Raw genomic sequence first — 27,826 nt, 5'->3', positions numbered from 1 at the left:
CACTGAAGCAGGCCCGGGATGATCTCCAGGACTAGCTGTGAGGCTGCAGAGAACATTATTCCTGCAGCCGGGCTGAGAATTTAAACGTCCCTCCAATACACAGCTAAAGGCTTCGCCTGCCTTAAACCGATCCCAGATAAGATTGTAGATTGACGAGATTTGTGGCGATGTGCTCTTGTTGCGGTACAAACTGCGAGGCTGCAGAGAAGGTTCCTGTTGCAGTCCGTGAGGATCTGCAATTAGCTCTGATCTTTGTCAGCTTGCCAGGGTCACACAACAATACAGCGGGTTTGCAAGACCCCTCGTTCGCTTCCTGGTGTCACTGTGTGGTTGCAAACTTTAGAGTGTTTGGGGAGTGAAAACAAGTTTTAAAAGCCCCCCTAGCCCCGTGTGTCAAACTTCCTCTGGTTTATACAGAGCAACTGAGCTGTTCCTAGGCTGGAGCCGGGAACTCCCCAGCGGAAACCTTACACCCCGCGCAGCTCAAATCCAGCGCTCTTTGCAACTTTGATGGGGAAACCTGAGCCGCCCTGCAAACGTGGCGATTCAGCCCCCTCCAGCAGGCACAGAGCCTCCCCTGCCCAATAGCAAGCGCTGTAACATCTGGGGGCAGAGCAACCTTTCCTTGCAAACTCTCGCGTGACTGGTTGGGGGGGAGGAAGGCTGAGGGGCTTGCGATCACAGTCCGCAGTGGGTCATTTGCAACTTGCAGTTGCATTCCTAGGGCTGCCTGGGCGATAGACTCTCAGCAACAGCTGGTATGTTGCAAGGGGTGCTGGTGGCGAAGTACAGCTCCACGCTTGCTGTCTGCCCAGAGGTGGGGCGGGCGAGTGGGAGGTGGGGGGTACCAGGCTCAGATGCTGCATGTAGGGACCGGTACTAAAGGTCTCACGCGTGCCGGGGCTTTTGGAGGTGATGCAGCAGGTTGGATGACTTGATCCATGTGTCCGACGTTGACATTTCGTCTCCCCTGATTCCTTATTCGTGACAAGCTCATGCAGCACTTTTCTCTCCCTTTCTTTCCCCCGGGCTGTGGCGGATCCCGCCTTGCTAGGACCAGAGAAATGGGCTTCCAGGCTGCCTGCTGGTTCGTGCTGCTGCTTTGCACAGGAGGGTCACTCAGCAAACCCACTCTCAGGAAGGAGAGGGTCGTTCACCCAGACCCTCAGCTCAGCGATCAGCTGCACGAAGATAACCAAAGCTTCCAGTATGACCACGAGGCTTTTCTGGGCAAGGAGGAAGCCAAGACTTTCGATCAGCTCACCCCAGAAGAAAGCAAAGAGAAACTAGGGTAAGATGGGCTCCTAGGAGAGGAAGGGAACGGCCTCTCCAAGGAGATGAATTACAGGGACCCTGCCGCATTAGTTTAGTGCATAACTTTTTTTTAAAAAGTGGAAGTGAAATGCGGGTATCGAAATAACAATAGGGCGTTGGACCAGCAAGAACCTGCAAGTGTTTCTGGCTGGCTGAGCGCGAGCTCTTGAAACCTCACGAGCTTTAACTGGAGAGGGAAATGCTTTCTGTGGCTTACACCCGTGTTGCAACAGCCCCTAGTGTAAGAAAATAGAGGCTTTCCCAGCCTTGGAGCCTCACTTACTGCAACAGAGGGAGAGAGGACAGAGGAGGCGTGTCCCCCGCCCCAGGAAGCGCCGATAACGTGGCAGAGGGGAGGTCCCGCTGTATCACTGCATAGTAGGGAAAGGATTATTTCAGCGGAAAAAGAGCTGGAAGAAGCTTCAGAGACAAAAGTTTCAATCTTTCTTTCTCTTTGTGTTTTTGTAACGGAAACTTTGTACCAGAGCTAAGGCCAGGCGCGAAGGGTTGTGTGGCACTGGTCAGGAGTGAGAATTAACTCAAGTGCCGCGGGCGTTATGCACAGCTCGCAAATCTCTCCATTGCAAGAGATCTCTGGGGACGGCCCAGGAAGGGTTTGCTGAGTGACCGGGCTTTCTCGAGCCGATCTCCAGTGGCTCAGAGCACTGCCCATCCACTCCCAGGGGAAAAGTTGCCTGCCAGAATTGAACTTTACAGGGTGACATGTGTTTGACCGCAGCCTCTCCTCCCCGAGCCCACACTGATTTTACAAACAAATGCTGAAAACTCAAGGCTTAGTTTCACTCTCTCTGTTTAAATGATCGTTTCTCTTGCTCTCTCCCAGCTTCTCTGGCCTTGCACTGAAGTGCCTCTTCCTCCAGCTGCTGATAGCTACATGTAGCACTGCACCAAGTACTAGATGGACTGTACTATTCAAGCATGCCTTCTCCCATCCCCTGCTGCACTGCTTGCACCTCCCTCTGCACCTGCTCCCCCTTGGCCAGTCCATTTAAAGTGCAGCTGTTAAAGTCAGGCTGCTGGCCTATTGCGCTTACTGTGTCAGTCCTCACTTTGCATCTCTGTTAACTGTCTAAGCTTCCTGTTCTCACTTTTGCTACCCTTTACAACTTGCCTGTTGGTGACTTACAATTAAGGCTAAGATTTAGTCATCAGTATTTTTAGTAAAAGTCGTGGAAGGTCACAGGCAGTAAACAAAAATTCAGGGCCCATGACCTGTCCATGACTTGAACTATATACCCCGACTAAATGTTGGGTGCTCTGGAGGGGGAATCGGGGGTGGCCCTAGGATGCTGCTGATGGGAGGGGGTGCGGGGAGGAGGCGGCGTGCAGCCTGGGACAGCCACTGGTGCTGGGGGGGCAGCACATGGCCCGAGACCACTGCTGGGGCTGCGGAGGGGCAAGACTGCCCCAGCAGCAGCCAGGGCGGCTGGCCTGGGAGCCCCTTGGGCTGTTCGGGTGGCCCTGAGGTCAGTCGCACCCACTGCTGCAGAAGTCATGGAGGTCCCAGAAAATCATGGAATCCATGACAGACTCGCAGCCTTACTTATAATGTTGCCCTCTCCCCTTGCTAACTATAGTAGCTTTGTCCACCTCTCCCACAGCGTGCCTGTTCTTTCTTCCACGCTGCTCCTTCTTCTTGAGACATGCTCCCTGATCTAGTCCATCGCCCTCTCATCCTTCTGATCCCTCCTTAAGACCTACTTCTGTTCTGACATCTATAGGATGGGTAGGTTTATGGCAGTTGAAGAGAGCTGGTTTTATTGATTTAGTAAAGGAAAAACATTTTCATATTATTTTAAGCCTCAAGTTGTGCATCAAGCTATCATGTAGAACCATATGACTGCATTACCATTAGCCTCAGCCTTCCTCCCCCTTCCCTTGCCGTGTTTGTTATACTTACTTATTGCATCTTATTTCAGATGTGAGCGTAAGCTCTTTGAAGTAAGGACTGTCTCGTAGAGTACTAAGCACAGTGGGTCTGTGATCCTGTTGAGTGATACTGAAATACAAGTAATAATAGGTGCTGTAACAAAAATATTGAAAGCATAATTATCATAAATGGGCAACTTGTCCAAATTATTCAAAGGCCTGGAATTAGTACTCAGTACTCCCAACATAAAAAAGCAAACCGTCTCTCTGACTCACATATATTAACATCTTGGGCTTTCTTAGTTTAAACTGGAATCACTTTTAGGCCTGGGCTACATTTGAAGGTTATTCTAGTATAATTATTGGTATTAAGTTATATATGGGTGCCTTATGCCAGTAGTTATTCACCTTCCCATATAGGAATAGCAATACAGGTATAACGGGCACAGCTTTCTTGTGCAGACAAGCCTTTACTACTTTTTCCACAGAAGGAAACAGGAGCTCCATGTAAGTATATATAAATAGTATGAGGTAAATTTAATATTCTAAATCAACACAAAGTGAAATTCAATTTTAAATTATTTCCGTTTTCACCCCATGTATCATGTAGAGGAGATACAGACAGGCACATGTATAAACGCACTAAACCAGCCCTACAATAAATAGCATACTAAACAGGATACCCAGCAATCTTCAGTCTCTCTCACAAGAATACTGCCAATGCATTGTGGGGATTGAGGGGATAATTTACCAATGGTCGTGGTGGATTCTCCATCACTGGCAATTTTAAAATCAAGTTTGGAGGTTTTTCTAAAAGATCTGCACTAGGGGAGTTTATGGTCTGTGTTATGCAGGAGATCAGACTAGATGATCACAGAGGTCCCTCCTGGCCTTGGAATCTATGAATTCCAGAGTTGTGGTTCCCCGGATGAAGAAGGCCCTGCCTCGCATACTTTCTAGATTATACTCGATGAAGTTCAGCATCACCAAACCATACTGGGATGCAGGGCAGCAGACACTCTTTCAGGCATTCTGATCCTATACAGGATTCCATTACCAACACTTAGTCATATTAACTTATCACCAATAAAAAGCAAGAACAGCACTAAGCTGAGGACCTGAACTCTGGTCTCTGGCACATATGGTTCATATTATGTCCATTTTAAACTGAGCTTCAGTTAGGATATTACACCTCTCCCTTTGTTTGTCCCCTTGGACACAGAGATCTGAGGAACAAGAAAGTGTACTGGAGTGTTGCTCAGTGACTAAATATCACCTAAGGTAGGACAGCTTCCAACATGCTTCTCCTGTCTCCTACTGTCCATACTGCCTGGGTTTTGAAAGCTCAATCCAGAACTGAGTGCAGCCTTGAAAGAGGAAGTTCCACAGTTTAAACATCCATGAATTAAATGTGGAAATACAGGAATACCCTAATACAGAGATGTTTGAACCATCTTTTCGTTTGTCCACCTCCTCCTCCCTAGTTACTTACATGTTGGTTTCTTTAAAATGGATGACGTTGCCATGCCTTTTCTAATCTCTACTGTTCTCATTTTCAGAATCAGACGCACCCATTGCTCTTTGATTTTCATCGCATTGTTGATCGTTAACCATTAGTGTAATTTGATTCTGCACCTGCCTTTCTTTGGCAGCATCCAAGAGTCTGTACAATATTTAAAGAAAAAAAATCAGCCTTGGTATCTCAAATTTCAGACTGCTCTGGGGCAGGATGGTTTGTGACTTCCTGTCCAAGCAGAATTTCAATACTCCCTGATAAAGAAAACATCTACTGCATTTTTGCTATCAAACAAGTCTCTCCCCAACTCATCTGCCAACAGACTAACTGCTGCTTGCTCCCAGTGCATTTTGGGTAGCTGGAGGTTTGGTAGATGGACTCCTGGCCCCCTGTTGTGGGGTTCAGACTCTTTTTTCCCCAATGATGGGAGAATTCACAGGAAATTCTCATAAGCGTTTGCATCACTCTATATGAGAGTAAGATGCATAAAGCAGAAATGGAGCATAAGCTAATCTCTAGGGCTCCAACTTCAGCTATAATTACAGAGGCATAGTTTTGCTTTTTGATTGATGGGTTATATGGAGTAGGATGCCTTCTAATTCAGTCATTTGTCAGATTTGTCCTGCATTTTGGGGCCCCCTGTCGTTGGGTTTGTTTCACAGGAAATCCACCACTGGTGAGGAGGTGTGATGGGGGTTGCAGGGAATCCATGAAATAGAGGGTGGCACACAGGGAGCTTGTGTGAGGTAATGGAGCGGATGTAAGGAATCCTTGTTGTGTGCAATGTGCTTGGCCTATCAAAGCCACAAAGAATAGAAGTTAATGTGTGTCACATACTTAAGGGAACATTTGGCCTGATCCAGCATTTCTGAGAATGGTTTTGCTTATACTCCTGGGGGAATTCTGTGTCACTGCATATGCACAGAATTCACGTTCCCCGCAGATTTCTTTGCTTCCCTGCAGAAAAATGACTTCTGGTGGGGAAGCAAAGGGAAGCCCACAAGAGTGGTCATGTGCCTCTCTCCGGCAGCACAGGCTGGTTGGTTCGGGTGCCTGGAGCAGCCGGTAAAGACGTAAATCACCACTGGGATGTGTCTGGGAGGGCTGGGTAGTCGTGCATGTGAAAGGGAGAGAGACACTCTGTCCCTCTTGCTCGCTATTGTGGCATGCTTGCAGTGGAGAGGCAGGGCTTTGGGGTGTTTCTGAGTTTGGGCATGGGGCAGAGCAGAATGTAGCAGCCTGCCTGCTTAGTGAATTGTTCCCACTGTCTTTGTGAATTCCCCCATGAGTATAAAACAGGTGTAAAAGGCTCCTTTATGTTACCAGGACAGGATGGCCTTATAAATGCTTATGGTGCTTTAGTAATTAGAACTGGTCTAAATTTTTGGACTGAAAAAAGTTCCTATCAAAATGTGCTCCATGAACAGTACGGTACTTACCTTTCTGGAGCCAATATAAATTGTGAATTTGATTCCCCAGCCCTCACTTGCTCTTCAGTTCCTATGATTTATCACTGAGTGAATGGCTGCATATATTTGTTGACTAACAACTAGAAATAAAGGGTCAAACCTAGCTACATTACTATTAGACAAAGGGGGTTTGGAGATTTCCTCCAGTGCTCCCCATTCCCATTCTTCATCCATTGTATTGTATGTTAAATAATTTACCAAAATAATTGAAACTTGCATGATTATATTGCATTATTTTGACAAATAAAATGTGCAGAATTTTGCAGAATTTTGCAATATTGTGCGCAGAATTTTTCATTTTTTGGCACAGAATTCCCCCAGGAGTATGCTTACCAGCATTTTGAACAGTCTCAAGGTGGAAAACACATCACAGGACAGAAACTGTGCAAATAAAGCCTCTAACGCGATTGGGCATTTTTAGGCCTTTCGCTGCTTTTCACACTTTTGATTAAAATAACTTTTGCAACAGAAGAGGAACTTTAAATATTAAAAAGATGCTTATTATTAAATCACAACAGAAAATACCTTATGCTTTTTAATGCTAGGATCCCCTGCAGCTTTGGTCACAAATGGTATCACTTTTCAGCAAGCTGTTGGCTGTAAGGAGGAGGACAGATTTAATTAAAAACATTATTTTTAAACACTTTTCATTCAGCATAAAAATATTCAGGACCCAACTCTTTAAGGAAACCGAGTGCAGCTTCTTTAACAAGTAATTCTCACACAAATGAGATGGGTATAAACATAACAAAGTCTGCTGTATACCATTGATTTATAATGGAAACACTTAGGCCTGGTCTACACTTAAAAATTAGGTTGACATAGCTCTGGCACTCAGAGGTGTGAAAAATTCACAACATTGAGTGCCACAGTTAAGCCAGCCTAACCTCTGGTGTAGACAGCATCAGGCTGAGAGAAGAATTCTTCCATCGACCTAGCTAGTGCCTTTGCGAGGGGGATTAGCTGCAGTAACAGAAAAACTCCTTTTGTCCCTGTAGGATGTGTCTACACTATGGCAGTACAGCAGCAGACCTGCTGCATTGCAGCTATGCTGCTGTTGTGCCTGTATTGTAGACATGGCCTAAAAAAGCCATGTTCTGCTGTTGCTGTCACACAAAAGAGAGTTGACTAATATACTCGAAACGTAGGCTCATCTACTAGTGAAGAAAAATTTTCTTGGTGGGGGGGAAAAAACCCCCACAGATAAATAAGCCTTAGAGTCATGTAGGCCTTCCAGGCCAGCCCAGTGATAAAACTGCTGTGTAGTCTGATCCTAGTTTGATAAGACATTCAGGTCTGTTGTTTATTGGTAGCAAGATGCTTGCTGAGCTTCTGACACCATATAGGGGCCCAATGTGGCAAATCTTGCTGCTGTGCACCAGACCCAGGCCAGAAGCCAGCAGTGGCACCCAATCCAGCAACCGGGCATACGCACAAAAGGCTGAGGTTCAGAATCCCTCGCCTTTCAGCTCACATTGTAGCTGTGAGTTGTCTGGCCCCTCCTTGTTTCATCTCCAAATGTCCCCTCTACCATATATGTGCAAGGTTCTGCACTTGCAGGTTCTGTGCACTTTCTGCTTGTCCCTCCAGATTTGCCCTCCCTTTGTACAACAGAACTGAACTGATTTCACTGCTAAAGAGCTGGGGGCAGGCTGTTCTCCTAAATGCTTATATTGAACATAGGTCCACTGAGGTTTATATGCTGGGACTATATGCGGTTTGGTGCAGCAAGCCCTTTAGCCTTGAGAGAAAGAGGTTTTTAGTTTTATGGGCTTGTAGGGACAGCTTAACAAGTATTGCATATAATTTTGGTTCTGTAGCATTGTGGCTGTGAGACCTTCTCTGAATTTTCACTTTGTTAAAGAATTAGCCACTTCAAATGGGTCCACTACAACTTCTGTGTTTGAAGAATGAATTTTAGCTGCATTGCAAAGCAGTCAGAAGGCTATTGCTCGCTTGCCACATCATCCTTAAAAAGACATAAGACTTTGTTTCTTACCCACCTTCATTTTAGTAGGAAGCAGACATAGGTCATCTAGATCATTAGCAGAGATGCAACTGAGCTAGAAAAATAGAAGAATGCACTTGAGGGAAAAATAAACAATGCTGGCTACAAGCAGCACAGCTCTTGGCTCTGACCAGTTCTGGAGATACCAAGGAAGTGTTAAAAATAACAAGAGGGTAAAATATTTCCTCTGGCAGAAACATTTCAGTTACTTTTAGCATTTAACAATAGACCAAAATGTCAGCCAGCTCACTTAGGTTGAACACATTGCGGGACAACGATATTGATGCATATGTCCCATTGTGGTGTCAGACTTTCAGGGGAGATTCACTGAGGGATACATACAAAAAGGAAAGGCTGGCTGATCAGGTAGCATGTTCTTTTCTATTTCTCAGGTGAAATTTAGCAGCCCCTCTTTTTGCCCCCTTCAGAAAAGTCTTGGTTATGAATGCAAAAGACAGACTCTGCATGTGTCTGAACCCCATGTCTGTAATGAGATCTGTAAAGATGTAATGTGCTACAGATCCAATGATGATAGCAGATCAAACACATCATTGCTGAAAATTAAATAAAACCCATACTTGGTATTGAACTAAAGTAGCTCAGAAAAGAACACTGCTTTAGATGGAGAGCAATTTTCTGCCCTAGGTGGAAGGAGCAGTTATAGGGCCAGACTCACCCATCCCTTTCTCCATAAAAGATCCTACAGAATTATCGAGTCTTCATTGACCGAAATGTCAGCCAACTCACTTACGTTGAACTCACTGTGGGTCAATGAAGACTCGATAATTCTGTAGGATCTTCTATATTGCTTGGTGGTGGCTGAATTAAATAAAGCCAATCTGGCAGCACCTCGCAGCTGAGACTTCAGTGACTACTAATTAACCTATTTCAAGAGCAGGAGGCCCGCTTTTCCATTGACCAGTGCCCAAAGTATACAAATACCAATAATAGTTTTCATATAAATCTTGCTGGTGCTTCTGTGGTCTTTGGCATATGCTTTATGTCATAGGATTTTAGTGGCCATCCTGCAAATAGTTATGGTCTTGGGAGGACAGAGGTAATGAATGTTATGAGAAAGAGAAAGAAAAGATTGTAAAGGGATTTAAAGTAAACTTAGTTCTTGGGCCAGAAGGTAGCATCACTAGGCTTAATTCAAGGTGGTTTTAATGAAATACTGCTGGGGAAAAAGTTTAGGTATAGTAGAGTATAATATCCCTTCAGAAAACACATTTCTCTTGCTTGTCATAAATACACCATTAACTGATAATTCTCTCCTATAAATATATCCTAATATAAATTGTTTAATGGAGCATTTTTCTTTTTTAAGGTTCCTTAAAGGCCTCAGTTAAGCAAGGCTGTTAACCAGGGGCTTACCTTTAACTTGAAGGCAATGGGACTTAAGTATGTGATTTGCTGCTTTCCTGATTAGGGATTGACAAGGCATATGCTTAAGTGCTTACTGAATCAGAGCCTGGGGCACATTTTCTTTAGGCTTTGTCTACACTGGCACTTCCTCGACAAAACTTTTGTCATTCAGGGGTGTTAACCCCCCACAACGACAAAAGTTTTACTGACGAAAAGCACTGTGTGAACAGCGCTTTGTTGGCAGGAGCGCTCTCCTGCCGACAAAGCCGCTGCCGCTCGCTCATAGGGAGGTGGAAATTTTTTGTTGGCAGGAGAGCTCTCTCCTGCAGACAAACAGCATCTACACTCCGCAGCTTCTAATGGCACAGCCATGTTGCTAAAAGCTGCGTAGTGTAGCCATACCCTTAGCTAGTGAACAAGATGCAAGGGGCACAGTTCTGCCCTTAGCAATACACACACAACTTCCATTGACTTTAATGGGAACTGTGCTCCTGAATCTGAGAGCAGAATTTGGCTCTTTTGAATCCTACTTTAAATATTAAGGACACTAAAAATAATATTTGAAAAAAGGAAAAGACCTGACCAGTGTTCTTCATAACACACATTGCTTTTAGTTATTTCTTATTTAGTAAAGGTACTATTCATTATTCGTACTGTTTTCTTTTTGCATTTTTTTCAGCTTGGAATGTAAAAATAAACACATCACCTTCACATTTAGATTCTCATGCACTGGCAAAGTTGTGGTCTCCTTGCAGGTATAAACAGAAGGGGTTTCATAGTGTTTTTACACTGTTGAGTGTAATGGAGAGATTTAAATATACTGCAAATGTTTCCCTACAAATACGTGAGAGCAACGTATAGGCATAGATGTGTGTAAGCGAGATGTGTCAGAAAGCACAAAAAAACCCAATGGCTCACTACCGTGCCATTGAGTTGATAGAGTAATGAAATACCATCTCCTTTTTTTAATCTGTAAGGAAAATAACTTGTGGAAAATTTATTTTGGGAGAAGCTAAAAGGTTGAGGGAGTTGCCCTCTTTGCATAGTTTGGCAGCTTAGCTTTTGACTACAATAGAGCTTTGCTTAGGGCCTGATCCTGCAAGGTGCAGAGGTTCCTGAGGATTTCTGAGGCCCTGAACTCCTACTGACTTAGGGGCTCTCAGCACTGCTCAGGTGCAGGCTTTGACATCAATGGGCAATAGTGACTGGAGACCCATTGCAGATTACTCAATGTGATGAATTAGTGACAGAGGGCAATCCTGCCCCTGCTACAGAGGGTCTCCTGGCAACACAGTTAGTGCAGATCCTCTCTCTTTCCCCCACAAAAAAAGTGGGGGGCAAGATTGGAGGGGAGGGGCTGTGCAGGTGTTGTGTATCCTGTGCGCTGCACAAAGCCCTGTGTAGATCATCCAATCCTTATACCCTCTTACAAGGAGACCACCCAAGGGAGTGCAGAAACTCCCGTAGGCTTCGGGCTATAGGAACCTCCACTGTGCAAGATGACAGGCTTTCTATGGCCTGGCGGGAAGATACGTTCCGCTTAACAGCTCAGCATGGCCACTGTCTCTGGACACCGAACAGAAGATTTGCCCCTATGTGATCAGACAATAAAAAAAATTAAGGACAGTACATCACCCTGTGTTCTTCGGTCCATCAATTTTGACAATGATAGTTCAGTTTTAATTATTGATGGCAGTGTACTAGCAAATGTCCTATAGTATATTCTGTAAATGTAATGAAGCCTTAGTGATAGGGCATCTCTCTACATCTTTGGCTGGTACCTCTTTGTGGAGGGAGGGCAGACACAGTCAAGGTCTCATGTAGATTAGCAAAGCTGGACCAGCATGTACATTTTATTTCTTTTTACCAGCTGTTAAAGGTGTGTCTCTCTTTGCAGGAAAATTGTTGATAGAATAGACGATAACAATGATGGCTACGTCACAACAGAGGAATTGAAAAACTGGATTAAGCGAGTGCAGAAACGCTACATCTATGAAAATGTGGCTAAAGTCTGGAGAGATTATGACCTAAACAAGGATAACAAAATATCCTGGGAAGAATACAAACAAGCCACGTATGGTTATTATCTAGGTAAGATTAGTCAAAAGGCAACATTTTAGGTTGGAATTTTCAAAAAAGCCTTAGGGAGATAGACATGAAATTTCAACCAAAATCACTGGACACAAGCACATAACTCTCTTAGGAGATTCTAGTCTCATATGAAATTGTAAATTAACATAGTTCAAAGATCAAAAGTTCCTCAGTTGTGCATTTGAAAAATATAGCCAATCTGCACCACGGTCACCTTCTCTATGCATAGGGATTTCAGGAGGGGACAAACAAGTGAATAAAATTTCAAAGCTAAATTAAAAGCCTCTGCTCCTATTAGTAAACTAAGGGAACTGTGTTGTTATTTTTAAACCTTTATTTTAAAAGGAAATACGTTGAGAGACTAGTAAGTATTTGCTGCATTGTTTCTCTGAAGTTATGGTCTGGATGCTAAAAATTTATGTAAGGTCTAAATAGAATGTAATTATTCTGTCAGAACATGCCACAGATTATGATTAATTATAAATGGAAACCCCTAAAGCAATGTTTATTTGAAAGACATGATTCTTTTCTTCTGTCCCCATGGAAAACTTAATCTGATGTGTTTGATATGACAACAGTTCAACAGTTGAGTTTTAGTGTGTTTCACGTACAGATATTGGATGGCATATGTTGGGGTCGGGGCGTCTTGGTCCAGTTCTTATTGGGCAAGTGTCCACCATTGAAACCAGCACTTCTGTTTGCAGTTTCAACAGCAAGGCTTTGGATTGAGGGCCTGATCCAAAGCCGACTGAAGCCAGGTCCTGAATGAATATGGTTCTCTTCTCCTTCCAAGATAGATGTGGACCCTCCATCATGTGGCTGATACATATTTGGGTGGGGTGAGGGAACTTGTGCTGCTACAATTGATACTCCAATTCTCACCAGGGCCATAAACCCAAGCCCCTTCATAAGCACTGAATTCACTCTGAAAAGTTAACTCCCTCTGCATTTAATTTTTTAAAATGAAAATGGCATACATATGTTTTTAAAATGATTACACAAGAAAAAAAGTTCATAACTGATGACAAAAGGTTAAATGAGATACAATTGAAATATTCTACTGCACATCTTATAAAAAAAATACAGATTTCAGATGTGATCAAAGGAGACCATCTGAAGGTTCTTTAATTAGGGCAAGTTGTAATCAGAGAGAGATCCAAAGCACTTGAAGGAAGGTATTGATTGAAGTATATGTCAACATACTGACTTTCATTCTGGGGGAAAAGGCCTCCTACAAATGCAAAGGCTACCTCACACTGCTCTGGATGAAATTCATGTCTGTGCAGAGGGTCAGCACAATTCTTTTGCACCACTTTGATCCCATTTTGAGGGTGTGAGATTCAGGATGTGCCCAGTCTTGTGCTGACTTTCTACACATAGATTTCATCCTGTGTGAGAGCCAGGCTTTAGAGAGCGGTAAATATATCTTGGTCTTGTTTTAATGCACAATTAAAATTCACAAAACCGTTTCCCAAAGTAGTCATTTAAAAATCAGTCTATAAACGCCTTCATTTTGAAATTGTTTTTCAAGATTTTTAATTAGTTTAGTGATGCTATTTTTCTAGAATTCTCATTCGTTTCATACCACTGAGTTTAAATTTCATTGTTTTAAACAAAAATAATTTTTAGGTTCCACCTCGAAGAGAGGTAGCTGCTAAATAAACATTAGTGAGTCTGCCAGTTTCTGAAACCAGATCTCCCTAGTCTCTTCAGTTTTGTTGTTTCTAAAACTGGACAAATTGAGCAGATTAGATTGAACAGTGCAAATTGCTGCACTATACTAAATATTGAAACACCGATTTTACAGATCACATTAAACTAAACTCACAAAATACTTTAATGTGAGAATTTGACCGTTACCAGGTAGCTCCTAGTCCTGTGTTGCGGGAGAAAGGACTGGCTGAACCCAATGCTATTCACTGAATATGTTTTATAAGAGCTCTGTGCCTTGTGCCTGAAAAAAAACTGTCAGTAATAGAAAGAAATGGAAAGTTTCAGGCTGGAATCTTCCACTGAATTTGAGGATTCTACTCCCGTTCCAGATTTGCAAAAGTATGACAGACAGCAAAAGTGTGGGTAAAAAAGGTGACATAGGCAGGCGCTTTCAAACTCATTCTCAGCACAGCAGCCATCTGGTCAGGCAGAAGCTGTGGGGAAGACAAGAAAGTTCTATTCAAGTGCCCACAGAATCATTGCTTAAAAAAAATTGGTACAAGAGACTTCCCTTAAAACCAAAACTAGACCATCTGACAAACCTAACAAATATGAATGGAGGAACAAGAATGGATGGCTCTGAAAGGAGAACAGGAGAAGGAACAGGCGAATCATTCATGATTAAGGCTATGATTTTTGTCATGGACATTTTTAGTAAAAGCCATGGACCGGTAACTGGCAATAACCAAAAATTCACAGAAGCCTTGACCTGTCCCTGATTTTACTAAAAATGTACATGATAAAATGGGGAGGGAGGAGGATCCAGCACCCTGCCCTGCTGTGGCTGGGAGCTTTGCGGGATCCCCCCTGCCCTGGGACTGAGGAGTTCTGGGAGATTCCCCCCTCCAGGCTGCAAGCTGTGGGGGACCCCCGCATCCACAGTGGCTGGGGAGCTCCGGGGTTCCCCTGAACCCATGGGGACCTGCCCACAGCAGCTGAGAAGCTGTGGGGGACACCCCCCATGCTCACCCATGGTGGCTGGGGAGCTGCTGGGGATCCCCCACCGCCCATGGGGACAGAGCTCTGGGAGTCCCCTGCCACCTGCGGGGATGGGGGAGCTCTGGGGGATTTTCCCAATGGCAGCGGGGACTGGGGAGCTGCGGGCGATCCTCTCCTCGCCCGTGGCAGGTGGGGAGATGCAGGGGACCCGCCCTGCCCACGGCAGCTAGGGAGCTGTGGGGCCCCTGCTGCTCCGGGCAGCAGGGGCATCCCGCAGCTCCCAGCTACCACAGGAGGTGGGGGTCCCCTGCAGCTCCCAGCCACTGCGGACTTAAGTCACGGTTTCCGTGACTTCCATGACCAAATCATAGCCTTATTCATGATGTAGGAATTGGAGATGGTAAGTTTAATCTAGCTAGGCATTTTATACTGCATTCATCACTGTGATGCTGGATGGCTGAGATTTGCAATATAAAATCTTTGATTTCTTTTTAGAGATACTAGATAATGCTTTTCTTTTTTTTAAAAATAACAAACCAAACCAAAAAAGATAAGTGAGCTTTTCTAAACTGCTCACATGTCGTTAATAACCTTTAACAGACCAGTGGAATCCTTACACAATCAGACTTGGGCAAGACATCTCTTCGTGCAGGAACACAAGGACACGGTTAATTTTGTGCTTATCACAGTCTTGAAGCTGCTTGGCCCGGACATAAAGGATTTCACAGTCAAAAGCATAGAGTAAACAGAAACCAATTCTCATCATTGAAAAATGTTATCAAATCAAAATTTGCTTGCAGAAACCTGCATTGGGGACTCTTAAGTGACACAGACGTAAGAGATAAAGACTGAGTGATAAAAGCTTCTGGGTCAACAGATTGATGCAGAACGACTTCCATGGAGTTTGAATTGGGCCCTAAACACTATAAGACACACTTTCAGCAGGAAGGGGCAAAGGTGGCAGCACTATACCCTGCTAAACAGAGGAACCTACTTCTCTAAATCCTGTATATTCTATGCAACAAGATCGTGTCAAAAAACAGAACAAACACCTCCCTCCTACAAGCTGGGATACAGACTCTTAACTACCTTATCCGCCCTATACAGCAACAGCCTAAAGCTCTGTACAAGACTTAGCAGATACGTAGTTAACCTGGATCTGAACGACAGTGATTGTTCGTGGACCTTAAGAGACTCTTAATTTCTTAGTTCATGGTAAATTCCACTTGTCCACCTGTAGACCACAATTACTACTAAACTGAGCCAGTCATTTATAAGCACAAACCCTGTGATCACAAACACACTTTAATGGCTGGCCATGAATTTAAGATTTCACAAGGGAAATCCTGACACTTTAGCAGCCATCCTGACAGTGAATTATTGTAATTTTAGAATCTTGCAGGATCTAAGTATTTCAGCAGGTTTTTCTATACACGATCTTTGCAGTGTATGGAGACAATGCAGCAATATTTTCAGAGACGCACACTTCTGAGATTGTCAAATTAATTTCTAGAAAATCCAGAAGAATTTCAAGATGCGACTGATCAACACAGTTTTAAAAAAATGCTGCCCAGGGATGAAAGGCGATTCAAAACTGCAGACCTAGATGGAGACTCAGCTGCCACTCGTGAGGAGTTCACTGCCTTTCTTCATCCGGAGGAGTTTGAGCATATGAAAGACATTGTTGTCTTAGTAAGTAGAGTAAAACCAATTGCATTCCCTTTGTTTTTATTCCTCTGATGACCCTTGATGCACTTCCCTAAACTTTCATTGAAGGATTTTAGAAACAGGCATGCACATAAATAATAGCCAACCCAGGAACAGAAAAGAAAGTGCTTCATGGAATTCATTTCTTTTAGGGCTTGTCTACACATAGAGTTGCAGTGAAATTAATAAACTGAAATAGGACTCTTATTTAACTAGAGTTTAAAAAAAAAAAAGGAATAAAAGTATCCATGGCACCAACTTTCACCGGAATAGCAGAGTTGTGAATAGAATCTGATTTATATCTGTTGGTGCAAGTTTGTATATAGACAAGCCCTTACTTAAAACTTGGAGTTGGTGTCTAGATACAAGAGTGATTGGTGCCACCTAGATAGTTTAACAGCAAAGTGGCCAAATCCATTCATACACATGGAATTTCTTCACTCTGACAGGAGATCTGGGCATTCCTTTGAATACGAAACTCACATTGGAGTTGGTCAGTGTCAAGATTTCTGTGTACCAGGAATACTAAAGGAGGCCATATACCAAATGTGAAATCTTCCAAAAGGGCAGTGAGGATAGCCAAACATGGTACAATAACTCAGGATTTCCCTTAGGATTTCAGTTTTGATAATTTTGAGAAGTGGCACGCAATAATAAAGACAGCTATTGGAATTTTCTGTTATTTCTTGATCATTTTGACAAAAAAATGTTTTCCAGGAAACATTGGAGGACATAGACAAAAACGAGGATGGTTTTGTGGATCAAGACGAGTACATTGGTAAGTGCTGGAATGGAGTTGACTCTCCTTAACATTTAGCACAAGTACTTTAGAAATCTCCACTCCACCAGTCCATCCCCTCAAATCTAAGTCAATTCTTATATCACAAAGAAGAGCACCTCCATGCCCATACTCAGTCATTCTGAACAAGGAAAACCAAATAGTTTCTTTCAATTTTAGGCATATAGTGACACCTATAGCAAAGGTTGCCTAATGCTTTCCATTATAAGACTCTGTTTTTAGTTTCTTATAACTTTGGCAAACCTAAATGGTGAGGGCTGATTTTTTTTTCCATGCCCGATGTCTGCCTAAAAGTTGTGTTGTCCTCTTCCCACCCCCGGGGAAGTCAGCTAAAATGGTTCAGCCATTTCCAAGGAAAAGGTTAGAGAAAAATGTTGTTTCTCCCATGTTAATTTCCCCCCCCACACACAACTGTTTCCTTGTGACGCTCTAGTCCTTTCATGTTTTGGAGTGAAGACTTGAAATTTGGCGAGGGAGGGGTGGAAAGGGTCAGCATCTCATCAGAGATGTGCCTTTTGCAACACCTGTGAAAATATGGCCAAATTACAAGTCTCTGAAAAAAATCACAGTTCACATATGCTCAGTCTTGCTAGCATTTGGCAACTAAATTCTCTGAAGATTCCATCTGCGCTGACCATGCTTCATCCTCAGGCTTCTGCTCAGCTGCCATCCCCATAGTAACTGATCATTCTCCACCTTTGGGCTGCAGGGGTTGAGCTGGGGGCAGGTTGTTCCTCCCAAGAGCCTGGGCTCCCTGCTGTGATGTCAACGCTTCCTTGTTGGAATCCAAGCAGCATGGAGGAGCCTTCCTTGAGTGCAGAGGGAACGCGAGGGGGAGGAGGCAGAGTGGGTAGGCAGAGGAGGGGTTGACATGTGGCAGGGAAGTGGATTGGAGCAGGAGCAGAGGTGGGACATGATATAGAGGTGGGATAAGAACAAAATGCTCAGTGAGACAGGAGCCAAGGATGGAAAATTGTGTGTGTGCGCGGTGGGGGGAGGGGAGAGCAAGAGCTGGAGGGGGAAGGATACAAGCAGGTTGGGGATTGTTGGAGGTAGGGGGTCTTGGCAAGAGCTGGGTAAGGGGCAGAAGCAGAGGGAGGAGATGGAAAGGAGACAGGGAAGGGACACAAGAGAAGGAGCTGGGGAAGGCCAGGAGCGGGGGTTGGGGACTGGCAGCAGGGAAACAGGGGCAGAAGCTGGGCAGGGGCTAGAAGCAGAAGAGAACAGGGAGAAACTGGGGCAGAAGAGTCTATAACCGTTAGCAAACACTCCCTTACAGAACTAGAATTGAACCTTTTATTTGAGTCTCATCATTCCTTTGCTGTCTAGCAAATAGCTGTGAAACCCGCTGAGAAAATGGGCCTCTCCATTCTTTCTAGTGCCCAGTCCATATAAGATAACAGCCTTCTACTGCTACCAATTAGGACTGTCGATTAATCGCAGTTAACTCACACGATTAACTCAAAAAGATTAATCACGATTAAAAAAATAAATCAAAAGATTAATTGCAGTTTTAATTGCACTGTTAAGCAATAGAATACAAATTGAAATGTATTAAATATTTGCGGATGTTTTTCTACATTTTCAAATATATTGATTTCAATTATAACACAGAAGACAAAGTGTATAATGCTCACTTTACAGTGCAAATATTTGTAATAAAATAAACTAAAGAAATAGTATTTTTCAGTTCACCTCATACAAGTATTGTAGTGCAATCTCTTAACCCTGAAAATGCAATTTACAAATGTAGATTTTTTTTTACATAACTGTACTCTCAGACAAAACAATGTAAAACTTTAGAGCATACAAGTCCACTTAGTCCTACTTCTTGTTCAGCCAATCGTTAAGACAAACACGTTTATTTACATTTACAGGAGATAATATTGCCCACTTCTTATTTACATTGTTACCAGAAAGTGAGAGCAGGCATTCTCATGGCACTTTTGTAGCTGGGATTACAAGGTATTTATGTGCCAGATATTCATATGCCCCTTCATGCTTTGGCCACCATTCTAGAGGACATGCTTCCATACTGATGACGCTTGTTAAAAAAATGTGTTAATTAAGTTCTTGACTGAATTCCTTTGGGGAGAATGGTGTGTCTCCTGCTCTGTTTTACCTGCATTCTGCCATGTATTTCATGTTATAGCAGTCTCGGATGCTGACCCAGCACATGTTGTTCGTTTTAAGAACACTTTCACTGCAAATTTGACAAAATGCAAAGAAGGTACCAATGTGAGATTTATAAAGATAGCTGCAGCACTCGACCCAAGGTTTAAGAATCTGAAGTGCCTTCCAAAATCTGAGAAGGATGAGGTGTGGCACATGCTTTCAGAGTCTTAAAATAGCAACACTGTGATGTGGAAACTACAGAACCCGAACCACCAAAAAAGAAAATCAACCTTCTGCTGGTGGCATCTGACTCAGATGATGAAAGTAAACATGTGTTGGTCCGCACTGCTTCGGATAGTTATCGAGCAGAACCCATCATCAGCATGGACACATGTCCTCTGGAATGGTGGTCGAAGCATGAAGGGACATACAAATCTTTAGCACATCTGGCACATAAATATCTTGTGATGCCAGCTACAACAGTGCCAGGCAAACGCCTGTTCTCACTTTCAGGTGATGCAGTAAAACAAGAAGTGGGCAGCATTATCTCCTGCAAATGTAAACAAACTTTTTTGTCTGAGCGATTGGCTGAACAAGAAGTAGGACAGAGTGGACTTGTAGGCTCTGAAGTTTTACATTGTTTTATTTTGAATGCAGTTATTTTTTTGTACATAATTCTACATTTGTAAGTTACACTTCCATGATAAAGAGATTGCACTACAGTACTTGTATGAGGTGAATTGAAAAATACTATTGCTTTTGTTTTTTACAGTGCAAATATTTGTAATAAAAACAAATATAAAGTGATCACTGTACACTTTGTATTCTATGCTGTAACTGAAATCAATATATTTGAAAATGTAGAAAACATCCAAAAATATTTAAATAAATGGTATTCTGTTATTTTTAACAGCACGATTAATCATGAGATTAATCAAAAAATTTTAATTGTGCAATTAATCATGATTAATTTTTTTAATCGCCTCATAGCACTACCACCAATTATTCTGTTAGCTCAACTAGAGGACAGTGGTGTAGCTCTAAAGATCCCAATCCTGCTGATGATGGGGGGTGGGGGATTAGTATGGTTCCACAGGATGGAATTTTTGGTTTTTCAATTTTTACATTTTTATAAACTTAAGAATTTGCATTAAAAATAAACGGTTACCAGGACATTAAGTTTGCAAAGGCAAGCACTCAAAAGTTGTGAAATACCTGAATTAAAGGTTAGCTGTGCACCACTCTAGTGGCACAAAGGGAGCAGAATGGGAAAGTAAACTGCAGGTCTGTTCTTGCAAGTTATTTTGGTCAAACTTCAGGCACCTTTGGGTTTTTTGTTTGCTTTCTTGCTCTTAGAGCCAGGAAGGCACAGTGGCAGCATAAGACTGGGGTTCAGCAGTACAGGATGTACGTGTTACACTTGTGAAATGTCATGCTGAAGCTAGCGTCTCACTCTGCCCCTTTGTAATTTATTTTTTTAATCAGGAAAGTCGCACCATAAAAGCATTGGACCAAAGATAAAATCTTTCTGTTTCTAATGCTACTGTAAAGATTACTTCATCACACACAATCAAGAACAATATCCACACCTTAATTAATGGTAGGGGGTTCTATTCCTTGAAATTATATTTAGCCTTAAGATGTGAATGCTTTTGTCTGATTGAAATAACAGAGCAGCATAATTTCCCCAGTAATTTAAGTTTATTCAGTGACACTACCTACATATAATTACAAGGTAGTTGTCAACATTCGTTACCATGTGAATGCTGGTTCCTCTTGTCTCCTATAGATAGGAGCATAGAATGTTCTTGTCACGACCACCTCACGTTGGCAAAGATGATAAAATCAAATTGACAGGACGTGTCAGTTGCTTCAAATAAACAACGTAACTCTTGTGCGCTTGCACTTATTAGAAAATAAAATAAAGAGTAACACTGTGTAGTTCTTGAAGTTTTCTTGAACAGTTGGGAAAATCTGTGGCTAAATTATCGTATATGCTTTGATTAGACTAAATAGAGTAGTATTTTTTTGTTGTTCTAAACAATGGCTATAGTCCGTCATACCCACATTTTTGCTGTGTGTAGATTAAAAACAAACAAACAAAAATTCCCCACAGACATTGCACAGCTTGTGTTCCCCCCCCCATCAAGGGCCCAATCTAAAGTCAATTGAAGGCACTGACCCTTCTCCACTGACTTCAGTAGGCTTTGGAGCAGGTCCCAAGAAAGTTTAGAAACTAAAAATTCCCATTTGTGTTTATAACACCTAGACAGAGTGGGCCAAATTCCCACTAAAATGGCCATACGCAGTTCCATTAATGTCCTGGGAGTTACGCCCACTTATGGCAGTGGAGAATCCAGCCTCATACAGTACATGCATGTGGTTTTTATTGCTAATTTTGGACCAAATCCTCAAGAGGGTTGCACCTGCACCTCCCATGGGTGAAACTGGCCTCAAGCTTAGCCTGACCTAGGAACATGTGAACAATCTTGACAACCAAAACCACATTGGGCTGCGAGCAGAGGCCACAAAATAGGTTTCAGTTTTAAATAGGACAATGGTAGAGGTGCGGGGGTGGGAAAGAATGAGCCTCGCTGAGAGGGGGAGTTGATTGGTGTGCGAGTCCTGATGGGAGGACCAGGGCAATGAGCAACAGAACTGATCATCCACTGTCTATCACAAGTTGTTTCCCTAGCCCAGGTCGCCGATGAGTGAGCTGTATCATGTCCATAAGGTGTGGTTTCCACACAGTAGGTACCTCTCTGATGTACATCTACTCATGCTGCATCACAACTCTTCTAATCCTTTCCTAGTATAGCGCAGCCCCTTACCTTCCAGCGCAGTTTGCTGCAGTTTGTTCAGTAGTCCAGGGCTAAAAAAGGAACGTATCTACTCAGCTGTATTTCTCTTACACAGAGACTTCCATAAAAGCAGGACAAAAGCCATCCAGTTCCATTTAGCAGATTTTTGTTTCCTTAAGTTTCCCTGCACCTTTTATTCCCTCATCCACTCTCTGGTTGGATTCTGATGTTATCGACAAAGACAGTTGCTGGCAGGGACAAGATGCAATGCTGCTGTGGGTCCTCTCCCCCTTCCCCAGTACATCTGAGCTCATCTTGAAAGAGCGTGAGTGCAGATTAAGAGAGGATCCTGAAGAAGAGCTGTACGCCTTGCTTGTCACCTGGGTAAAAAAAATCACTAGGTGAAGACATTTGGGGCCCATTTGCTTTTCAGTTACAGCTGGGGCTGCCCATTAACTTAAGTGGCATTGCACAGGCATCCTAAAAGGGGGATATGAAAATGGCTAAAACTAACAATGGTGAACCATTTGAGCGAAGCAAGGTGCATATCCATGTGCCCATTCCTTTTCCGCCTGTGCCCTGCCCCACGCAACATACAATACCTCTGTGCAAGCTATTCCTCTGATACTTCTACTACTAGCCTGCCTTCATTTTGTGCACAATTTGCAAGCTAAACAGGACTTTGAAAACTTTTGTTTCCCCTCCAGCTGATATGTTTGCACATGAGGAAGGTGGACCAGAACCTGACTGGGTAATTACTGAACGTGAGCAGTTTTCTGATTTTCGGGATATAAACAAGGATGGGAAGATGGATAAAGAGGAGATTCGGCACTGGATTCTCCCACAAGACTATGATCACGCACAAGCTGAAGCTAGGCACTTAGTCTATGAGTCGGATGTAGACAAGGTACTCATTGCTCTGGTATATTTAATGAATGTAAAATTAAGAGTTTAACTGGTTCCCTTTACATAGTGTTCAGCCAGCAAGAGATGATTCTTAATGACTTTTCTTATTAGTACAGTCTGAGTAGAACTAAAGATGATCAAAATGATTCTGCTCGTGCCTTACTGCAACAAAATAAATTTGAGTTGATAAAAGTTAGAAACCAAAAGGAATAGCTGATAAAATGACTATGAACTCAGGTAGGCCCACTGGCTGACCAAGTGCTAGAGAGCTTTCCAACCTATGTCCCTACCCCCAAAAATTCTAACAGATTTTTCTCTTTTGAAATGGACATGGACATTTATGTATTAAACTGGACTAAGAGATAAATAGGAGAGAGATGAAAAATAGAAGACTATAAGAAATAAGACAAATTTGCAGCTTAAGATCTGGCCCATCCCTTCTGCGTCCACTATGACCGGGGACTAATAATTCAGCAGCACCTGGTTAGGAGCCATTGCTCAGCGGGATTGTTCCCCTCTCTAAACCCTGCTGATGCTCCACTGCTGGAGTTTGGAAGATCAAGACTCCCTTATATAGGGCTGAATTTAGAAGGATTTCCCTTCAGTTGTTAAATGTAGGTGATCATCATCACCAAAAACAAACAGACAAAATATTTTTCATATTAATAATCAAAAAGAAAAAGTTAAAAACACAGGTGAGGTTGCACAAGTAGAGAAGTGGCACACTCCTACTGCTGAAAGTTCTGTGTAGGAATCAGTTAATTATGAAATACTTTGAGTGAAATGCAGACCTTAGTGAAATCAATGGGAGTTAGGCCATTGACTTCCACTAGGGGCCAGCATTTCACCCACTGTCTGCAGCCTCTGGAGAATTTTCTCCTACTTGGCATCTCGGAAACCTGTACTGATGTTTCTTTTACCTGGTATTTAAAATGTTCTAATAGAGACTTTTTTTTTTCCTCCCAGGATCAAAAGTTAACCAAAGAGGAGATTCTAGAGAACTGGAACATGTTTGTTGGCAGCCAAGCTACCAATTATGGGGAAGATCTCACAAAAAATCACGATGAACTATGATATTTTTTACAACTCAGTGTGGCACAGACTGTTCAGTTTCTCACCACGTTAATGAAGTCACTGTGGTTTTTTCTGGCTGAATAACTTACACCAATATGTTTTTAACAAAGCAGCTTATTACCTCAGAAACGGGGTAGAAATAGCCTCTAACTCTGCACCCTTAAATGCAAGAGCTAGTCACTACAATTTTATTTTAAGAACCCCCTCACTGTTCTGAATCGATTGCAGTATCACTTTGGGAATGAACTTCTAAGATTTAGTTCTTAGGGCTCATTAGAAGTTTTTCACATTTTCTTTAAATACCTTTGTTTTTCCTGTAGGGAAATGCAGTTTTGATCAGGAAGCAACTTATTGAATGTTTAAACAGATTCTGAGTTTAGTATTGTGTTGTTTTTTTTAAAAGATAGTAACTAAGAATTTAGAACTGTATTCTCCCTTTCCCATGTAAAGGAGAGATCTTACCTGATAAGAGCCATGGCCTTTTTTCCTCCATGCTGTAGTCTTTCCTCCTGGTTGGGTCCAGAGGTGCTGAATGAATAAGACCTCTTGGAATACAGACATGTGCACCAGCCCTATGGATCTTAACCACTTGAGTGCAACACCTACAACTAATCACTGCCCCCAGTTCCCTTTCACTAATCAGTAGCAGCACATCTGTCACACTGGCTGTCACCCCACAGTTGTTTTTTGATGAGGACAATAGAGTCCATGCTGACCATTACTACTACAGAGGTAATATAGGATCATTGACAAGAATTATGGCACATGGACCTTTGTTTCCAACTCATCCCACGCTTTGTACAAGAGACACACTCCACTTTTACTATGTAGGGCCTTTGCTGACTCATTCATGTCATGTGGAAAAGAAATGAGCATCTACCCTCTGGACCCTTCTTGAGCTTCTGGGCCTTCTGTTCTCCTCTGTGCTGCATCAGGGATGCATGTGGTTTAAAGTGCTGGTTTGTATATATACACACACACATTTATATCACCAAGTTGTACCATAGGTGGATGATTTTCCTTCAGAACAGTAAAACTTCCATATGGCTGCATTTTTTTACTGGATAATATGAGCTGTTCTTTTTTATGTACACTGTGGGTTTTTTAGCCCCTGTACTGAGTTGACAACATGCACAACAAAACCATGACTTTCTTTTTGATACTATGAAGGTGCAGAAATGTTAATAGAGGAGTCATGTGGGAGGGGGAAGTAAAGACAGGAACCAACGGCAAGCTTTTAAACTGTAGCTCCAAAACTGTGGTCTCCAGAACACAGGTAGTCCATGAAGCACTTGCTGGTAGCCCACAGAGAGCTGGCTGGGGACATGCCATGGTTCCTTCTTGTTTCCAGCTGATAATGTATTTTTTAGCTTCCTTTAGTGTGATTTATGTTCCATGTAAACAATTGCTATATTTACCAGTAGGCTGTAATTGGCAGGGGAATTTATCTGCACATGCGTGAATAGCAGGAGAGGCATCCACAAGACATTTCCTCTAGGATGTGTGCTCCATGTTTTGAAAAAAGCTTGAGAACCCCATTTTAAACACTGAGCAGGGTCATTCTGCTGGTGACTCCACATTTGGGGATATTATTTTTGGATGCAAATTAATTTCAAGGCCAACTAAAAAATTAAAAAGTGATAATCTAAGCCAGAGGGAAAGAATCCTTAAAAATACATTTCTGCTTTGAAAGTGACTAATAGTGACTGTGTAAAAATGGTACCTTTTTACTCAATGGTGTATACACCTTGTTCTGATCCTCTACGTATGGTTGAATTTCTCCCCATGTGCATATTCTGAATTATATCTGCAGAGTTAAAACAACAGAAAATTTGTGCTCCTTTTTACTCCAGTTGGCAATGCAGAGTCAATGCAGCTATGGGAGAATGAGCTGGAGTCTGTTCTGATGTATGAATTATCATTCAACAGAATTGTGAACTAAGTTCCAACTGTAGGCTCAAATTCTTTCTTCGGCTATAACCATGCAACTCCAAGGTATTCAAGGCAGGCACGGGGATCACTGGGTGTGTAATCTGCCTTGCATAGTCATACACTGGTAATAATACAGTGAGCCAGAAAGAACACAGCTTTTATCTCTGACAGATCATGTGTGTGTTTTCTGTTTGGTTGGGTTTTTTTGTAAACTGAGCAGATTTGTTCTGGAAATTGCTGAAAAGGCAACCCTGGAACCACCTCTTCCATAAACAATGTCATTTTTACAGGATCACTTTTCAGAGAACAAGTGCACTTTAGGTCATCCTCTGTTTCAATTCAAACTAGATTCCATCTAGTTTCGGCTGGTATAGATAATCCTGATAACATGTTGTAGCTTCTTGATTTCTGCCTTACTATGACATTGCCTAAAATGTCTGCTAAAACCCCTGCTTCTTACACTAAAATGCAGTAGGACAAAATGTGATAAGCCATAAGCTAACACTTTTGTCTCTGCTCTTCCAGTACCCATGAGTCACAGTGATGCTTCCATGCAATGTTATCTGTGAAACAATAAACCTGTGTCCTGGAACAGAATCAGAATTTCTCTGCAGTGTTAGTTTATTATTTGACTTTGGAGCCACATTACTGCATACTTCATTCGTCATAAACATCTCTGGGAGTGTTCATCTTGAATAGTGGTTTCATATTGAGATTTATTTTTTTAAAAAAATCTTGGAATGCTTCCCACACACAGATAGGAGATGCAGTAGAATTGGCATGTGCTAAATGTTTCAGACAAAATGCTCTTTAAAAAACAACCAACCAACCAACCACAAACTCAAAGGCGGGCTGGGGGCTGAAACAGGAGGCATCAATGTCTTCATCCAAACATGATACTGCTGAATCTACCATATTCTGTTTATACAGCGCTGCATGCAAGTTTTGACAAGCAAACAAAGTTTCTCCTGTATATTTTTGGATATTTGAGAGCACCAAGACCAGACTCAAACAGGACACAATTCTGCAGCCCTGTGTCTTCTGAATTTCTAATTATTCATGTAATATCCAAATACAAAAGTAGGCTCCATTGAAGTCAGTGAGATTACTCACATGAGTATAGCCTGTAAGCTTAGGCCTATGAAATTTTACAGAAAGATTTAAATAAAATAAATGAAAATGTTAAATAGATTTTAATATGTCCATTTGTGGAAAAAAATCATCGCCTGATTAAAACTAGATTAAAATAATTAGCTAATCAATATTAGTGAATAACCTTAACATGACCATGCACATTTACATTTTGCTTTATAAAATATTTAAAAGGTATTTAGAAAGACAGCTTACAATTTCATTCATTCTTTCTGCAGTTTTTAAGTTTTACTTACCAAGGCTCAGTAATACAGAGTACATTTTGTGTACTAAATCCTCCTTTCAACCTCAATGTACTAAGAAAGAGTAACTCTAAAATAGACTAGAGCTTCTGGGTTTAAATTTAACACTATTTAAGGAAAGCAAACCTTTGCTAGGGGATATAACTGTTAACATTGTGATTTTTTCAAGCCTAAGGTTTCTAATGGGGTTTGACTGTTCCAGAGATAACATATTTTTTCTAGGTAACATATTTCAAGTTCGATTATGAGCAAATGTTACAAAATTTTAGTGTAATGTGAAATACTGTAATGTCAAATAGCATTATTTATCTGCTTAATATGACTAAAAACATTAATTGCTGGGAGCCATAATTCATCCCAGCAACATGAAAATCCATTTTGTGCCTATCTTGTCAGTTATTGCAGATTTTCATAATGAATTGTGAAGTGGTGAAATTCTTTTGGGAAATGTGTTTGTATATTTCCACCTGCAGGTTCTGTATGGTCACTTTTATTACACAGATCCTCCATTAACTAATGTTTTCATTATGGCGGTGCCATGACACATCAAGGATGCATTTTTATCCTTTTAGATATCTGGAATAGTCTTTATTATTGTACATGCAGTTTTAATTATTAGAATTTATGAAATGAACTAAGTGGCTAATGTTCATTGACTTATATTTCCATTTAATGATTCAATCAGGTTAAATCTGTCACCTCTTCCAGTCAAGGTACTGTGTGCAACTCCCTGAGGAAAGGTAAGATACTGCACATACTGATCTAATTACATTTACACAATGATATTAAACTG

The 27,826-nt window shown here is 42.1% G+C and overlaps 1 protein-coding gene and 1 long non-coding RNA gene across 3 annotated transcripts in view; one reads left to right on the top strand and one right to left on the bottom strand.

Annotated features, from left to right (window-relative positions):
* Window positions 1–650: 650 nt before the first annotated feature.
* RCN1 (reticulocalbin 1) lies at window positions 651–26,833 on the top strand. The gene is made up of 7 exons (XM_073347741.1): window positions 651–758; window positions 1,055–1,291; window positions 11,460–11,653; window positions 15,819–15,997; window positions 16,730–16,790; window positions 22,435–22,634; window positions 23,600–26,833. The coding sequence occupies exons 2-7, from the start codon at window positions 1,065–1,067 to the stop codon at window positions 23,705–23,707; spliced, it is 969 nt and encodes a 322-aa protein (XP_073203842.1). The 5' UTR covers window positions 651–758; window positions 1,055–1,064; the 3' UTR covers window positions 23,708–26,833.
* Window positions 20,621–27,826, bottom strand: part of LOC144930653 (uncharacterized) — a 115,588-nt gene continuing 108,382 nt past the window's right edge. For both annotated transcript variants that reach the window (XR_013635927.1, XR_013635926.1), the window contains exon 10: window positions 20,621–22,107. This is a non-coding gene — a long non-coding RNA (uncharacterized LOC144930653). The remainder of the gene's footprint in view (window positions 22,108–27,826) is intronic.

Source organism: Lepidochelys kempii, chromosome 6 (genome assembly GCF_965140285.1).
Source record: "Lepidochelys kempii isolate rLepKem1 chromosome 6, rLepKem1.hap1, whole genome shotgun sequence".
In the NCBI taxonomy this organism is placed as follows: Eukaryota; Metazoa; Chordata; order Testudines; family Cheloniidae; genus Lepidochelys; species Lepidochelys kempii.
The sequence above is the reverse complement of the archived record's forward strand: the minus strand, read 5'-3'. Positions and strand labels throughout refer to the sequence as shown.